This window comes from Perna viridis, chromosome 9 (assembly GCF_037379345.1).
Source record: "Perna viridis isolate PV_CMFRI_1.1 ecotype Kerala chromosome 9, ASM3737934v1, whole genome shotgun sequence".
Taxonomy (NCBI): Eukaryota; Metazoa; Mollusca; class Bivalvia; order Mytilida; family Mytilidae; genus Perna; species Perna viridis.
Window position 1 is genome coordinate 11,196,180 of NC_142453.1, and position 18,464 is coordinate 11,214,643.

Consider the following 18,464-nt stretch of genomic DNA (forward strand, 5'->3'; position numbering starts at 1 on the left):
TTCAAAATGAATCAGAGGGGGGATGGGGCCCATTGTGATTTTGAACCATCCATTTCCACTTTTTGCAATGTCTACATTTTGACAGTAGCCAGTTCTTAATGAAACCTCTGTAGTCTATAAGTCACCAGCAATCGAACATTATTGGAACATTAGAGTATAAGTCTTTCAATCTATTCCCTACACAGACAAATTCTATATGCTTCAAATCATTACAGGAAAAGAGGACGTGAACTCTACATGGTTTTAATTAGAACATTACCAGTAGACATACATATACTACATATACTATTACTTACTATGATGCAGCATATTCATTACATCTTGAAGACGATTTTTGATCAACCATTTTTGTAATCTTGAATTAATTGGTATATTCTCATACAGATACATTATCCCAGTGTTCTTATTCTTGTTATTTTTATCAATAATGCGTTGTAATGTTAATGGTCATATTTAAATACAACAAACTAGATTTATTTTTAGAAATGATAAATACTATTTTAAGAATAAAAGCTTAAAATGAAAGTAGAGGCAAAATTACATACAATTTGAACAAGTCAAATTTAAATAAAATCAGGAATTAAAGTCAACTTCAAACAATGCTTTGAAATAAAAGGGAAAAAATACATCATGTATTGAATACAATTTACATTTTTATCACAAGTGGACTGAAAGATCATGAGAACAACACACCTACTTAGACATGTACTTGTAATTAATAGGGTCAAAAAGGAATTCAATTTTGTAATTTACACAGCTTTAGCTGATGAGGTTAAGTTTAACATGCCACAGTGACCTAAAGCATATCTTTTCCAGTGATTGGGATTTAAAAAATCATTTTCAATGACATTCAAAATTTCAATGGTCAATTCTTTGACATAATTTGTTTTAAAAAAATCTGATTTGAATAGGATCTTTTTACTGAATCCAATAAACGATACATGCCCTCTTCTAACCCAAACCATTGCTTTATGTAAAGCAAAACAAAAATGGTCTTGTTTCCTACTACCAGTAAGAAAACAATAGAGTAGGTAGGTAGAGAAAGTATTTTATTTTTCAAAAACATTTTACATTGAGGTTATAGGGAAATGACCTAGACTTAAACAGTGCTGAAGCCTAGTGGTCATAAAATGTTTAGGGTAGGCACAAAAATAGGGTAGGTATAAAATGTAGGGTAGCAGGATTCCTGGAAACAGACATTTCAACTCTTTTTTTTGTGGCCTAACCTTAACTCAACTCTGTGTCAAACCTACATGTACCAATAAAAACAATATGTTGATGCCGAAGGTTTATTCAAGTAACTGTTTATAGCCTTTCTCTATGGACCATAACAAATACATGTATACAATGTGGCACCTTCAGGTCTCACTAACCACGTCCGGGTCAAATGGCCACCCCCCCCCCCCTCCCCTATGTAGTACCAAAAACACACTGAACATAGACCTATGCATTGTAAGTGCATTATTTGTGTGTATTCTGATTAAAAGTAGTCAAAATAAAGCTGAGAATGTGTACTTTAAAATCATATGCATGTATGTAATTTACTACAGAAGTGTATGAATATTGTTTACATGTGTGAGTAATTTGCCTCCACGCTGTCAGTTAGCAGAAAAGGTAAAAATGAGGATTTTCAGTAATATTTATTACAGTAAATTTTGTGAAGAATTTCTACAATCTTTGTACCATTAGCATATTGAATTTGAAAGTCTTATTTTCCAAGATTTGTGATGGTATGCAACTTTAAGATGTCATTTGTCTTGGGAATTCACAGTGAAACTTTGAAACTTACTTTTTTAACATGTAAAGTAATGGAAACATTAGAAGTGGTTAGTGAAACCTCAGCTGGTTTGCAAACTTAATAGCTACATGATAATGTACATTTGTATGTATCCCCTGGCCATTAAAGAAATGTTGAATCCCAACATGATATTTCAAATGCAATGATATTTCTCAAATTGAATCTTTCTACAAATTTTCAACAAAATCAGAGATCCAGATCTCAGATGAAGACAGAACTCTATCAAGTCCTTCTGTAATATTGCAGCTGGTGAAGAAAAAAAAACACAAAAATAACACAATATATTTTATAAGAAATAAAAAGCTTTGTACATGTACAAATGCATGGGATTCTGACTTATTTTAAGCTTAATTAAGATAAGATTGTTCAATCCTTAGCATTTCAAGTACTGTTTTTTTTGCAATTTTGAAGGTCTGAACATGTGAAAAGAAAATTTTTTAGACTTAGGTTGCAGTAAAATTTTGTAAGACAGACAAAAAAAATCTATATTTTGCACCTGATTGGTCAATTTATTTACCTTGAAGCGGTATTTCCTATGAAAATGTGAAGGAAAGAAACTTCTATGCAAACTAAAACATCATGTAAACGTCAGCAGCTACATAAATTGGATAATTTTAATTTCGAAGCATGATAAAATTAACACAGGATGTATGAAATGGCTCATAAAACAAATTGAAAGTTGGGAAAATCAGACATTTCCGGTTTTGTTTCTACCTCAAATTTCACAATTTTTCATTTAAAAACATACTTTTAAGAAAGAAAATTGTCAGAAACAATCAAAATAAGTATCAGAATAATCATTTTCAGCTGTACAAGCATTTGATAAGGAGGGTTTGACAAAAAAAGGAATTAGTTACTTTTTAGTTTTTAGATAAATTTCTAACCATGCTGTATAAGAAGGAAATATTGTAAACCTTTGTTTGAAACATGTTATTAAGTCATTTAAACATGATTTGAAGAAAATATCACTACAAATTTAATACTTAAAGATGTATTTGATGATTAGATATAATTTCTTTCAGTAACATTTCACTGCCGGTTTGTTTGTTTACATCACACAATGTCTTTTCATGTACCAAAATCTTTAATGTCGCGGCCAATTCTCATGTATTGATGTACAATAGGCACCCCCGTGTTCTGGAAATAATTTCTATGTAAATATGTGTGCATTATACACACCAAAATATGGTACAAAAATTAAAGGGAACTTAAATCAATACAAAGAAACAAGTAACCAAAGTTTCATTGACATTGCTGCAATGGTTCAAGAATTATATTTTGAAAACATAAAATCACCCTATATTTGTATGAATTAAGTCCCACAACTCAAAAATGAAAAACCGGAAATTAAAAAGAAGGAAAGGGAACTCATACATATATCAATAGAAGAAAACAATTCATCAAAATTTCACAAAAATTGGTGGCAGCATTTTAGAGTTATAGCAAGAACTGTGAATGACAGATGGATACCAGTATACATGTACATGTACATGAACCATTATACATGTACTTCCCATCTTGAAAGAGTAATCAACCGAACCAAGGTTATAGCGGTAATCAAAAGAATGCAATCTGGGGACAAAGACCAGACATGGAAAACAGACATACACAACAAAGAACATAAAGTAACTAAAATCATAAATACAAAGTAACAAAAGTAAATGAGCAACTCAGACTCCACTAAAAACTGGGAGCATGGACCAGGTGCACCAGTGGGGTAAGTGTCCTCAGGTAGTGGCATATACATGTAGTAGAACCTGAGAACGCTTACATGTACCCTACTGGTGCACATGGTCCATGCTCCCAGTTTTTAGTGGAGTCCAAGTTGCTCATTTGCTTTTGTTACTTTGTACTTTCTCTCACTCATACTGTATACTTACCTTCGACACCAGCAGGGATTTCAATAACTTTTATTTCAAAAGTAGAAATAAAAATTTTAACAGGTGAAATCAGAATTTTTTTCTTTTCAAGTTCTATAGCAAAATTCAAATTTTAGCATGTGATTCATTGAAAAGAAGTGGTCTAATTTGCCTGGTGCCTCCTCCTGTTGAAAACTCTGGGTTACCAGTAGGCATTGACACTATCTAGACATATTCGAGCTTCATAATTAATGTGGAAATGAAATTCCAGGAAACACATTTCAAGAACCAGTTTCCTTACCTGCAGGGTTTTAGCTAGGATTTTGAGGGCTTTAGTCACTTTTGCGTAAAGCACAAACGACATATTATGGGAGCAGAATTTTGTTAATAGTGAATAGTATCATAAACTAAAGATATAAACGTGCTTAATATATTTACTATAAGTTTACAGATACAGACATAACAATAAATACAATAAATCTTAAAACAAAATAACTGTTATTTTATATAAGAAAACATGTTTGTTATGTACATTTTGAACATGTAATAAAATAAAATAGTTACTGTTAGAAAAATAGATTTTTTACATCATGACAAAGCTTTGGTGCACTCAGTCTAAAAACAGCTACTATCTGACAAAAGCTACTATTATGGTATGACCTGACACTCATCTAATAAGAGAAAATCCTCCTGTCCTTTGCCAAACATCACACCTCAAAAGCCCTCTCCAACCTAAAACTTCTCAAATCAAAAGGATGGAGACAGATCTTTAGAAGAGAATTGACTGATGAAACCTTGAGCCTGTTCCTAAGACAGGTCTTGATCAGATTGTACCTACTAAATCTCCTCTCACAGTCACCAGAAGATAAAGCAGAAACGACAGAGATAGAAAGGAGCTTGGCCACACTGGCAAACTCAACTGTAGAATTTTGAACTCTGTAAGCGGTTGTTCCTTACTGCTGGGTGGTAATTTTTTAGTAACCTTTGACCCTGGACCATCAGTCGTATTGAAGAAGTTCATAATCATTGCGATTTCGTTTCAAGAATAAGAGAATCGTATAATAAACATTTATCATTGATTAATACTTCCTAACTGTCCGGTATTGCATTAAAATTAATTGAAATCCATTAGATGACCAGACACACATCAGATTATTGCATTTAAATTTCTAAAAATAGATTGCTATATAAGTGTGAGATTCGTGATGGGTTTGTTTTTATACGGAAGTAAATATCGGTTGGGATATATTAAAAATCAAAATCGTTTGACATGACTAATCATTAAAATAAGGATATATAGAATTTTAAACATACTTAAAATCAGAAATGACTCCAGTAAACTCAGAAGATTTTTCTGGCGGTAGAAAATGACGGGCTGAAGTCAAGTGAAACCCTTGGATTATCTTTTGTGTTCCTAATGCTCAAAAGATTGATCAACTGTTGTTATTTTAAAGGATTTATTAACGATGCACATATCAGGGATGCCAGGTTAACAACAATAGAATTTATTTCACACCTGGTTGACCAGGTAATTACTAAGCGTTGGGTCATAAACTTGTCAGAGCATAAGGCCAGATGTTACGTAACTTTCGATTGACAGTTTTTAACAACATTTATATTAAAGGTGACGAAAATTTATCCGCGATACTTTTTTAATGAAATTTTTTATACACTTCTCAAATTTTAAGTGACGAAAACGATCTAACATATTTTCGTCATTTATGAAATCCTTTAGTAAATGGCGAAAATGACAAGCGCTAGCTAAATCACTGCTTACCCGACATGATTTTAAACCCTTTATCATACATAATGAGATCACACACTGGTCTCAAAGTTCATATGCATATAATATGAAAAAAATAAAAGATTTTTTCTGCAACAAAAAGAATGATTTGTTAACTTTGAACAGAAGACTTGAAATGTTGGATAGGTAATATTCATTTAGAGTTTTACCATGGGGACCTAATTTTTTTTTAAATTATCCTAGAACAATGCATTAGTGAAAGTCAGTTATAAATGTACATATATATTTATCCTGCAACTAAGCTTTCTACTTTACAAATATACAACTGTAGGGTGTCAAATAATGCAAAGCTTCATCCCTCCTCTGCATAACATCATCTCCTGGTTACCTTTTCAGTTATGAACGTCAAAAACAGCAAAGGGTAATTAGTTTAGAGGTGCCCTGCCCGATCGCTGCACCCAAAGTTGCTGAAAAAATTGAACTATTTTGGAAAAATTTCATGTTTTATTTAGATAATGTAGTCGCAGGATAAAAACAATACATGAACATTGCTAAAAATTTCAATATATTTACTTGTACTTGCTTTGAAACAGTCAGATTTGATCAGGGAATCCTCGCGACCTGACAATTCCTAAAGCCTGTCAAATAAATCTGTAAATATGTAAGGGCATTATACATGTACAGTGTATTGTATAAGTCATTGTACTTGATCAGTACAATGGCAGTGCCCACTTACAAAATGTACATCAAATTATTCAAAACTTGTTACCATTTGACTGGACATTTTGAACACTGCATACATTGTACATGTACATTTTGTAGTTTTGAATGTAGTAGATGTATATTACCTGATGTGTGTAGATAAGCTTAATACAAACCTTTTGATCCTTTCTTTTTCTTCTTTCTTCTTCTACCATCATCTGCCAGATCAAGACTCTGTGAGATAGGTCGCCCCTCTGGCATATCATCAACAGTAGAAGCACTATTAGATAACAATGAACAAATTGATTTGCCCACTTTGTCAACTTGGTCTCGGCCATGACCAAAAGGTGGGTCTTTAGCACCAGTTGTGAAAACATCATCGTCCATATCATGGCGAGAATACATTGATTTCTCAACACGTGTTCCAGTACTACTGCTATTATTGTATCTACTGTAGCTAGTATAGCGACTAGGTGTTGGACTACCAAGTGGAAATAGAATGCTTTCATCTACTCCTCTTAAAGAAGAAGCAGTTTTGTCTTTTAAAGCTCTACGGCTATTGTCAAATGAAAATGTAGATGAGGACATTTCGCCATATTCTTCACTACTTTCCTGTGTCATTGGTGTGTAGTAGTTACCAGCTCGTCTTGCACTGGTACCATACATATAGCGATGAGGAACAGATTTGTCTTCATCACTTTCCTCATCAGTTTCAAAATCATCACATCCGCGGCTGTAGTTACGAAATGTTGTCATTTCTGTACCTGGGTAAAATTCTTGGTCACTGTCTTTGTTTGCAGATTTATCACTACGAGGAGATTCAACATCAACTTGTGAACCCTTCTCAGAATCAACATCAAATGCTTCATCATAATCTGTATGAAACATTTGTGGAAGTTTTGTTACTTGGGGGAAGTAGTCGAAGCTGGCTGCCCTTTCCTCCCCTTCACTCTCCTCCTGATCAGAGTTACTACACAGACTGGTTGTTGCCTTACTAGAATTATAAATCCCTGAGTCATTGTCTGTTCGCTTTTCCTCGTCTTGGAACGAGGGAATGTCAATGATTACATCAGAGTTAGGACGAAAATATGATGATTCCGATTTGTGGCCCTGATCATCAGAATCATCATCCTGACAAACATGTGAACCTGTTAACTTGTAAGACCCAGAGCGACCACTGTCCCTGTGGGACATTGTGCCTCTGTTCTGAGCCAAGCTAAAGTCTCTGGCCTTCGTAACCAATGCTGAATATCTATCCTCTGTCAACTCTGCTATCTCTCTTGCCTTATACTTGATGGTTTCAACCTGAAGATATAAAAAAAAGAAGTTTCAAAAATGCCTAGCACAAATTGAAAGTTCAACCTGTACAAAATATAATGTCAGTAATGTGAAGTTTCATGATTACAATACATTGTAGTTACTTTTGTAACTGAACATTGTTTTACCTTTTAAGTACAGGTTCACCTAAGAATCGTGCAAGTAAAAGCAGTGATGCCTTCAATTGTCAGACCAGTCAGACATAACGGGCAAAATTTCTACAGGTCTAGCAAAAAGGCTTGTTGTGCAAGGCCTAATGGCAGGCAATATTTTACTGCCAATAATTAGAGGTCTGTTGGTCCTCAGTGTATTGTTTGGAAATACATCCTAATCAAGTTTATTAAAGTAAACTTTCCTGTTTCCTTAGTTTTATTCTAACAGTAGACCCGTGCAGGTCCGGGTGTTAAAAGAATAGGCCTGCAGCAGCGCTAAGCTTGTCGTAAAAGGTGACTAAATAGTGCTCAGAACCCTAGCCGGGGGCTAGGGCACCCCTGGTGTGTTACATGCTGGGGTTGTCAGGCTATAATACAGAAAACCTGATCGCAAACCATAGTGGTGCACCGTGTTGGGAAAGATGCCATGTTCCTCGCACGTTAAATAACCCTACTGTGGTATTCTCCCGGAGTAGGAACCATAGGGCTACGCCACAGGAGGCTAAATTGCCCGACCCTACCCACCTCTCCCTATTTCCAGTGGCAATCAAAATTTGTCGACCCCTTTTTCCATTCATTATTTTCATTTAGTTCATTTTATCATCAATTTTATGTTCATCGTCTGAATATACCTGAAATATTGCTGCTCAGACATTAAATCCCAACAAACAAACAAACAATCTAACAGTAGGAACCAGTTTTTCAGGGATGATTATACGAGGTCAACAAACAAGTGGAAATTGGCAAAATAGGAAGTAAATACACAGTAAAAGAAAAAAAGAATTGTATCAATAAAATCCAGATTTGAAATAGCAGAATTCAATGAGTCATGTATGTTTTTTTTTTCATTATTTATTTATTTTGTACCATTTCCATTTTGACCCAAAAAATTTTGTATCTTTCTCTTCAGGAAGAAAGTATATTCTGTATACTTGAAGAGCAAGAAATATGTCATGCCCTATCAAACCAATAAAAAAAAGTCAAGCATTTCATAAGCATGGAAGATTTATGATAAAGATCACTGGGCCAATTCTTACTCTGATGACAAAATAATACAGTGTTAAAAGCCTGGTCAACATTTATTCTATAGCATTTCATTTTATTTTTTGGATGAAAATATTGAACTGGCAGAACTTGCTACTCTGTCAGCCCCAATGTCTGACAGAAAAATAAAATTGTTCGCACCTCTGTAAAGGTTGGGAAAATAACAAACTTTAACTTTTTTGCCTAGTGTGGGTTGTAAAAATTTACCTTTCATATGCTGCCTGAAAAGTTTTATTATCAAAATCCATATATTATTACGAAGTGTTCGGTTTCCAACCAAAGATTATCAATTTATCTTCTGCATTGTCCTGACTGCTGATTTTACAAAATTTGCCTGGTAGCAGTTTGTATTACAATATACAAGACTTGCAGTTTTTGCGTTGATATTAAGAATTTCCTTCAGACCATTTAAGTAGGGTTTATCAGTTCAGTAATTTTGTAATTACCCTTAATAATACAGGAGAGTTCGTTTATAACCAATCTCAGAGGACTGTTTTAGTTACTTTGTTATATGCATCATTCGTTATATCAGAAACTTTTTTCTTAAAAACTAGGATTACCTCCCCTTTTGTTTTTTGAAAGTGGTATTATCGCCAATATTGATGCTTTTTTTCTAACAGTTAATTAAATAATTGTTTTGTAATGTGTATTTATTATAAATGATATATAAAAAAGAAAACAATTGTTTTTGTTGCTGTTGTAGTTGTTTTTTTAAACTCGCATACTTTCTCTTTTATCAGTGTATGTAATAAGCCGTCCTTCTTGAGGAGTGCCTCACTCCACAGGTTGACATACTCCCAAACAATTAGAGTGGGGAAATGCTCTCGGACCCACATGGGGTCTGAGAGTAGGCCAGAGCGTCAACAGAGCAGCCCAGCCACTAGTAGGACATCCTCTGACAGATCTTCGGTATGGTATCCTGAAGGCTGGGCTCTGCTACCTCCAACTACTAACAGACATTTACTAACAGAATCCCCATAAGGGGCAGTTGTGCGAGATCCTTAAGGATAGTCAAGACCGTAAAAACCCTCAATCATCATCATGTGGGGCGCCCATGGGAGACCCTGAACAAAGATAAGCATCACGTTGTTAAACTGTTACATAGTATCGAGATCAGTTTCCTTTCTTTTCAATTTTCTGACAAGTTTTATTCATCAAACTTTTTCTAGTCTGCAGTAATTTACACAGCATATTCGGCCGCTTGAAGTGTGAAAAACTATTGTTTTGATGGAACTACCAACAAAAGTAATCATTAAAACAAGTGATAAAAGTTCACAAATTGGGATGTTCTTTGGCTAAATTTTTCAATGGCTTGGGTGTCATTATTGTTTATTAATCAATTACCGTGAGTAGCAGACAACTGGCATCCGATTTTTGCATAACAATTAAATTGACCCTTTGTTTTATCCAGGTAAACTTCAGCAATAAATCTGTTGCCGGGTCCTAAGAAATACTTTGTTATATACCTGATTTCGCTATAACGAATTCATTATATCAATGACAAAATGCATTAGTTTTAAAACACTGGGACTGGGAGATATGTTCTAATTTGTTATAAACCTGAATTCGTAATAAGCCTGTACGTTATTAGCGAACACTACTGTAGTTGTAAAAATGCCAAAGTATCCTTCATTTATTTCAAATTTGCTTCTGATCTAAGATTTTACAAAACTTGCCTGGTGGCAATTTCATGCTGCCTGTTAGTGTTGAAACAATTTATATGGAAGTTGGAGGGTTAAATCGCTACAAAACCTGGATTAACCTACCATTTCCATCACAATTAAAATTTCTGTACAAAGTCAGATAAATTGCAATTGTTTTGGACTTTTTGTCTTTTCGCTTTGATATTTTAGGTTCTACTTTGACCATTTTAGAACGGTTTATTAGTTCAGTAAGAGTAACCAAGGGAATCAAGATTATAGTGGGAACCAAAAGAATGTAATCCAGGGACTAAGACCAGACCTGGACAACACACACACACACACAACAAAGAACATAAAATAACCAAAATAATACATGCAAAGTAACAAATGTAAATGAGCATCTCGGACTCAATTAAAAACTGAGAGCATGGACCAGGTACACTAATAAGGTAAGCATCCTCTGCTTTTCTAGAAACATCGGCAGAGTTGCTCATACAAAGTCAAGACCAGGGTAGACGAATGAGGAAAGGAAACTATGACACTAGTCTTTCAAAAGGTTCAATTTTTTTAGGACATTTGGTCCTGTGATGACATACTATTTTCAGGACTGAACCAAGTTTTACCGTCCATTTTGATCTGAATCAAGAGTGACTAATATCGAAAATATTCCAGACTTCTGGTCTGGCTCTCCAGATTTTTTTACAAGTCCTGTTACATTTTTACCGGTGATATCAGATGAACCTTCGTAAAGACTGTGACATGTTGAGCAAATCAGTTTTCAAGGTACAAATAGATACACAGTAACAATCCATGAGTTTATGTGGATGACCACAAAACCTCTGTAGTGATGACTTCAATCTTGTAGGCAAATTTTAGTGAGTGTTTTTTTATTGCCACATCAGGATCGTTAGAACGCTTAATATGAGGGTTATTTCTCCTGCCTTAAAGTGTTTTACTCATCGGGGTAATACACAAGAAAATTAAATGACCTTGTAAGGTCAATATTTATTATGCCGGCATGAGTTGACAAATTACGGCTTTTTAAAATAACATTTACAAACAGAAATTCTCAGAAGTAGGCTTAGATTAAGCATATAGTGGCACCACAAGCCAGCCGGACAATAACAACATTGTCATCAATCAAGCTGTTACTGCTTCTTCAATGACCGTTAGGAAATGGGGGAATTTCAAATCATTTAATGAGAATTGACATGAGTGGGAAGGCAATGGACAGTTTCGAGTCAAGGCCATATGTTACACGCTAATGGTATAATGGACAGAAAACAAAGAGGCCCAATAATGTCCCTTATGGCCTTAACCAATAGTCGTTGTATTTTGATTGTATTTTAGTTGTTCAAATTGTTTAATTACATATTAAAAAAATTAGCAAGTGACAATAAATTTTAGCAAGTAGAAAAAATCAGCTTTTTTTTAGCAAGTGGTAAAAATTGGGGAAATCGATCCCTGAAGCTCTGGCACAACATATTAGTTGTGATATGAAAATTCCATAAGCAGATGCTGAAGGAATGTTGCCAGAGATGAAGGGAAATTTGACAATTACAGAATAAGTAGGACAACTACAGTGTTTCTGGTGAAACTGGCACAAAACAAACCAAAAAGATATCATAGCAATGGGGTTGAAGGAATGATAATCACACCTTCATGAACTTCTCACCTCTTCACTTCAGATTACATTGGATAAACAGAAAATAACAAGGATGTGAGACTTCTCAAATTGCTAAGACACCAATGTCATGAATGTCATTTCAAAAAGAGGAACACACTAATGTAAAATGTCATGCTGTATGGTGTCACCTACTTGCTCCATATTTAGAACACATAAGTGCAGACATGTTGGTTTGCTGCCGCCTACCTGTGCTAACTACATCTTATTAGAATGCCAGTCTTGATCAGCAAACATTCTTTTGAGGACAAAGTGATGACATTTTTCTAGAAGGAAGACTACATTAGGGAATTCTTCTTGAAACATAAGCACAGACACGTCATAAGGGGCAGCGACACACACTACTCGGGAGACAACCATTAGCTAATGAATATTTATCAGATGCAAATTTCCAAGGTCAAAATCCTACACAAATATTTCGCAAGTAACATATGAAAAACGGTTCTTAAAGTGAAGAAAGCGCGTGAACAACTGTTCGGCATAGAAAAATTGAACTTCATATTCATTTTTCTTCAATATTTTCATAAAACAAAAAAAATTAAAACCTACAACAAGTTTTGACCGTCGAAAACATGCTATTTTTTTTCAAAACAAATCAGGCCGTGACATCGATACCACGAAAATACCTGTATCTCTGACAAGCCTGGTGGTATTATTGAGTCATAAACACTCAAAAATTGATCCGTGTCTTCATTTCTGATTGCAGAGCCAAGCAAGAAGGAATAAGCTTCTATTTCTTTTGCATTTTCGGCGTCGCTTTCCATTTTACCACGAAGCCATCTTGAAATTCCCGATTTTTGGTCTCTAAGAGAAAGTCTCGTTGATTGTGAGATCTTATGACCTTTGTGGCGTGCGAAGTGTCATCAAAACGTTTTGAAGTAAATATATTTTACTTCGTCACAGAAGGCGAATTTTCGACATCGATTCCTTCGTCTGCTTAATTTTGGAAATGATAAATAACTAATTTGTCATAAAATATTTTTGATTTTAGCGTCATTTAGATAGAAACAATATGGCAGATAACATATTTTTGTTTGTACCCAATGTTATTGGTAAATATCGTTATAAATCCACGATCTCAGTTGATTTATTAGCATACACTCAGTTACAGATGAACTGTTCAAATCCAATCCAAGTTGCACTTTATCAACTTTATGCCTGGTCGTGAATTTCTTCAAAGTATCACTTCTTAGTGTCATTGCATTACTTTTAAGAGTTATATAACTAAACATGATTTAAAGCTTTGTCTATAAGGGACGGGACTTATTGTTGTACTAAAAAATCTTAGGTGTCAGAATTCACATGCATGGAAACATCAACCCCAGTTCCCTTTTGATAGATATTAAATGGAATGACCCAATAACATTTGACTTAGTTGAAAATGTATCACACTAATGTCTCACACAATGGGAATATGCAAGATTTACTTAAACATGCTAACAACCAATCTATTACTTCCTAGAATCCTACATAAGTGCATACTATGTATATACATGTATGGCATTTCTGAAATACATCCCTTCTGTCAGACCAAAAGATTTCGAGCTATTTATGTTTCAGAGCATCTACATTTATTGGATGTCGCTAATCACAGTTTCAATTTGTTGACTGTCAACACAATGTCTTTTTTCTTGATTAATTTGATTAGCGACATCCAATAATTGTAGATGCTCTGAAACATAAATGGCTCGAAATCTTTTGGTCTGACAGGAGGGATGTATTTCAGAAATGCCATACATGTATATACATAGTATGCACTTATGTAGGTAGGTCCAAATATTGTGTGCATAATTAAGCATACCCCCTTATGTAACCTCAGTAACAGGTATGGTTACATCAGGTTACATGGTTACAAAGTAATAGGGCAGTAATTTGTAATGGTTGCTTGGAAATAAAAATATAGTGTATGATTCTTTGATGGTAACACAACAATCATATAAATTTGAATTTCAGTCGAAACCTAGGTTACATTGTTTACATCTGGTCATATGATGTAGGAACATTATTCAGTACATTTTAATTTAGGTTACATGGGTACACTGGTTACTTTAAGTATATTTAAGGTTACAGTACATTTGAATTTCTTTCTTAACCCAGAGGTTACACAGGTTACAATGGTTACATGGGTTACATCTTATTCAATATTTTCCTTTTATACATGTAGTTTCAAATTTTCAAGTGAAACCAGTCTGAATCAACCCAGAATAATCCAAATCTTGTCTTAACCATACTCTCTTTATATAGATTTAAGTACCAGTCCATATAAAATTCAGACACTACCTATGATAGAGGTGATTCATGGTGTAGATAAACCAATCAATCAAACAATGCTTTTTCTCATCGTTAATTGAAAACCAATTGGTGGTCTTGGGCTGACATTTTCATCCTGGTGGGGTTGCTGTCTCTTTGACATATATACCATACATATTCTTGTTATATTTTTGGTCCACATACAAATATGCTTTATTTTTAAATAACAACTTTCCTTCCTGTGTTTATATCTGTATTATTCAGAAAACTATGCATTCAATCTCACTCTAAAATCAGCCAAATCAAGAATAATAACTTGTGCAAAGTGCCAATTTCATACATAATCTATATGATTTTTATCCCAAAAGTGCAAATGAAAAATGAAGACTGTTTATATGGTCTGTAACTGTTTATGAATAAGAAATCAAGGTTAAAGTTTTTGTCATGCATGAATCACCTTCATGTACTGTCTGATTTTTATAATTAAAGACTGCTACTCAATGCACTTTGAGGCTTAGTAAACTGAACACCTATTTAAACCAAACCTAATTTAACATGTAAATGGGCCAAACTGCATGTTTCCATTGTACTTACAATGTTGTTTCTTGTCAAATTAAACTATTTTTATTTTTTTTCCTTTGCAGATTACTTTAGGATAATCACAGCCTTCATTTCATTCTATTACATGAGGACAGACTATATCACAGCAGCCTTTTGGTACTTACTAAGTGGGTTCTTAGATGCTTTTGATGGACATTTTGCAAGATTGTTGAATCAGGGTAAAACTAAAATATTAATATATTCTGTTTCTAACTAACTTTTTAAGGCAGAATTTAAAGTTATCAGAGAATGGCCTCTTAATTAAAAAAAATCTTTTATGTGTTTACCAACATATTCAAGGATTTAATAAGGTGTGGAATCACATACTTATCCTAACAGCAGCAGTTTGTAACAGATAACCCAATTTTTGTCTGTTTTGGCTTATTGGTGACACCAATGCCAATGCTTACTAAAGCTTTGTCATTTGTTATCTTAGATGTTGAAATTTTCAGTAAATTATGTCAGACTTGACTAACACATTTAAAACTAATGTACATTCGGTAATTGTGAACTGAAATGAATTATATTGCAAATTCATTATTTATTTATTGCTAATTTCATAAAAAAAATTGTTTTCTTTTTCTTTTTTTTGGTTTGGCTGATATGGACTTGAAATACAAAACCAGATTGTTACAAACAACATAATTAAGTACACTCATACTATTATGACGTCTACATGTTGGACAGAAGAAGAGCACATAAACTTATGATAATGAAATCTTATGCTTGATGTTTCTTGTTCATTGAGTTAATTTCTTTTGCTATGACATATACTGAATTATCAGTATTTAAGAAATTCATCATGATGTACATCATTGTTTTGTATTTTCCATTCTTTTTTAGGTAGTAAACTTGGGGCTTTGTTAGACATGCTAATTGATAGATGTGCTACAATGTGCCTGCTTGCTGCTCTGTGCTACTTCTATCCTGATTACATGCTGTTCTTCCAGTTGTCAATGTGGATTGATATCATGAGCCATTGGTTCCATGTCCAAAGGTTTTTATGCTAAAATAATTTCAGGGATACTCCCTTAAATTACAGGAATTAGCAAACTCTTTATAAAAGCAGAGCTCTTTCAACCTTTAATTTTCAACACCAAGACTTAACCTTTGAACCACTGTTAAGTATAAGCAGATTTCTAACATTGATATTTAAAGTATTCTTAATCAAAATTAATTTGATAGTACAGGTACAATATAACAGGCTTATGCTTACAAGAAACAAAACATCATCATTTCATGAGATTTTCAAAATTCAAGTAATCTTACTTAAGTAATGGAACACTATTATTTTCCAGTTCCTTGATGAAGGGTGCAGATAGTCACAAGACAATAGACTTGGGGTCAAATCCAATCCTCAGACACTACTATCACAACCGGGTGAGTAATGAATACCATTCTTATACAATACTATCACAACTGGGTGGGTAATTGCATCTTTTTTGTCACATAAATCTTTACTTTAGATATAGTAAAAACTAAAATGTTCGTTTTGGATTAAATAACATTCATTATAAGAATTATCATTGAAAATAAGGAGGTAGACCTAGGGTAAGGGACACAACTCTTACAAATTATTGGAACGTTTGTATTCAGCATTTTACATCAATCTCATGTTAGCATCAAAGTTACTTGGACTGATTTCATTCGGTTTCAAAGGAAAGCTTGAAAGACTTTAGTAAAATTGAATATGATACAAACATATCACTGATTTCATGAGTTATGTCCCCTACCCAGGTCTACCTCCTTAAAATCCCAACAAAATTAAAATAAGCATAAGAGTAGTATTTTTTCATTGTTTAAACCACAAAATTTAGTTCACACGAAAAAAGTTCTCGATGAAAAAGAAACCCAAAATTTTAACCCCACAAAATCAATGTTTCTACAGAAAATGAAATGTTGCGGTAATTTAAGCTGTTTTAATATGCTCTCTCTCAAAATATTTTAGCTGTATCATGTTTGAATCTTGTGTTTATACTTGCACAAATTATTCTGGGTTGAACTCTTCAGTAGGTGTCTTCCTCGAATGCCAACATTTTGTATGTTACCTATTCCTTGAATGCCAACAAAAAAATTTCAATAGATGTTTATATTATAACAATATTTGTTTTTATAACAATTAAAATGTTTTGATAAATATTTAACCGTTGAAATTAATTAGTGAAGTTGGTAACATTTTATATCTTTTTTATATGGAAAAAAATACGATTTTTAAAAATGTGTAAGAATATAATAAAATTGAATTATTAAGAAGAAGTAAAAATACAATAAAATTTTAATATAATTTAAACTTTTATTCTAAGAAGTGTATAAACTATACACAAAAATATTAAAGAAATTCAGAAATTTAACATCAATAAACATGATTTCAAACTCTGAACTTTATATTGATGGTTTATTTCATTCTTTATTATTCTAAAGTTTAAACTAATTAATATGAATATATTTTTTTTCTACTTTTCATGCCTCATGTGCTTTTGAATTATAGTAAAAAGAGTATATTCCTTAAACAACTTACTGCAAAAACGGATCTTCTACATTGTGTTGCAATGACAAATATTTTATTTAACTGAATAAAAACCTCATACTTAGTAACTATTCTAGTACTAGTATTCATACATAAAGTAGAATGATAGATTGAAATATTTTCAAGTTATTGGACTATACAAAAATAATTCAAAAGTCTTATGTTGTGCTATACATATACATGTATGATTTTGTGAAGAAACCGCAAAAAGAAAAAATAAAAAAAAATTAACAACTGGAATAAATATGAACTGAAATAAGTCACCTGTAATTTACTTATCTGTTAATTAATATGAATGTTTTGATAAGCATGCACCTTTGTTGTGATAACCACTGACACCTATTCCTTGAACGCCAACAAAATTTTACAGGTAAATTGTCGGTAGGATGTTGACATTCGAGGAATAAACCCTTCAGTAGTGTCAAACTGCATGCTACAAAGCAGTTTATTTTCAATTATAATTTCATAATGATTTCTTAATGTACATTTTAATTCTTTAATGGCATTTTTAATCATCTGACTAAATTAATGTAGTTTCGGTTAATAATTATTATTACTGACACATGTACCAGTCAAAAATGGTTTCTCCTGACTTTTGAACCTTATAAAACTTTTTTAATTGCTTTGTGCATGGCTGCATGGTAAAAATACAAATAAAAAGCAAAACAAAGAGATTTTTGAGTCTATACAGAGACAGGTTTCAATGTTGAAATTTCTTTTGTTAATGATTTATATCTGTTGTTTATTTGAATGTGAGAATGTGAGTTTGTCTTCTTTTCATTATAGAAAATCTTATTTATCATGTGTTCAGCCAATGAACTCTTCTACTGTATGTTGTACCTGAATTATTTCACACCAGGACCTTTCAGTAAGTAGAAAAATGGAGGGTCTTATTCATATAATAGTAAAAAGTGTGGCATAAAGATTTGCATTGTAATCTGCATTACCAATAATGAAAGCAGGTCTGGTAGCCACTAAACTCTGACCATCAGTTACTCTTAGGGGGTTACCTACTTTGTATAATCTGTAACTCAAAAAGATTAAAGTTGATATTATTTAAACTTTGCTCAGTATTTTTACACATACTGAAGATGTGCACCACTTATTATGGACAAATTTGATTAATATTTTCCTGCCTTTTTAG

General features: G+C 33.1%; 2 protein-coding genes across 4 annotated transcripts in view; one reads left to right on the forward strand and one right to left on the reverse strand.

Moving 5' to 3' along the window:
* Positions 1 to 12,802, reverse strand: part of LOC148606686 (uncharacterized) — a 47,961-nt gene extending 35,159 nt beyond the window's left edge. Inside the window, exons 1-2 of one of the 2 annotated variants that reach the window (XM_088544823.1) lie at positions 12,570 to 12,802; positions 6,280 to 7,408 (exon numbers count right to left, since the gene is read on the reverse strand). In XM_088544823.1, coding sequence (XP_088400949.1) covers positions 6,280 to 7,408; positions 12,570 to 12,707 — 1,267 coding nt within the window. In that variant the 5' untranslated portion in view covers positions 12,708 to 12,802. Of the gene's footprint in view, positions 1 to 6,279; positions 7,409 to 12,132; positions 12,324 to 12,569 lie in introns of those variants that run through there. The other variant, XM_088544824.1, reaches the window with a different exon arrangement.
* LOC148606687 (CDP-diacylglycerol--inositol 3-phosphatidyltransferase-like) overlaps positions 1 to 18,464 on the forward strand; it is a 36,752-nt gene that overhangs the window by 12,779 nt on the left and 5,509 nt on the right. The window contains exons 1-5 of one of the 2 annotated variants that reach the window (XM_088544850.1): positions 12,832 to 12,995; positions 14,838 to 14,972; positions 15,637 to 15,790; positions 16,092 to 16,173; positions 18,107 to 18,188. In XM_088544850.1, coding sequence (XP_088400976.1) covers positions 12,956 to 12,995; positions 14,838 to 14,972; positions 15,637 to 15,790; positions 16,092 to 16,173; positions 18,107 to 18,188 — 493 coding nt within the window. In that variant the 5' untranslated portion in view covers positions 12,832 to 12,955. Of the gene's footprint in view, positions 1 to 12,831; positions 12,996 to 14,837; positions 14,973 to 15,636; positions 15,791 to 16,091; positions 16,174 to 18,106; positions 18,189 to 18,464 lie in introns of those variants that run through there. The other variant, XM_088544851.1, reaches the window with a different exon arrangement.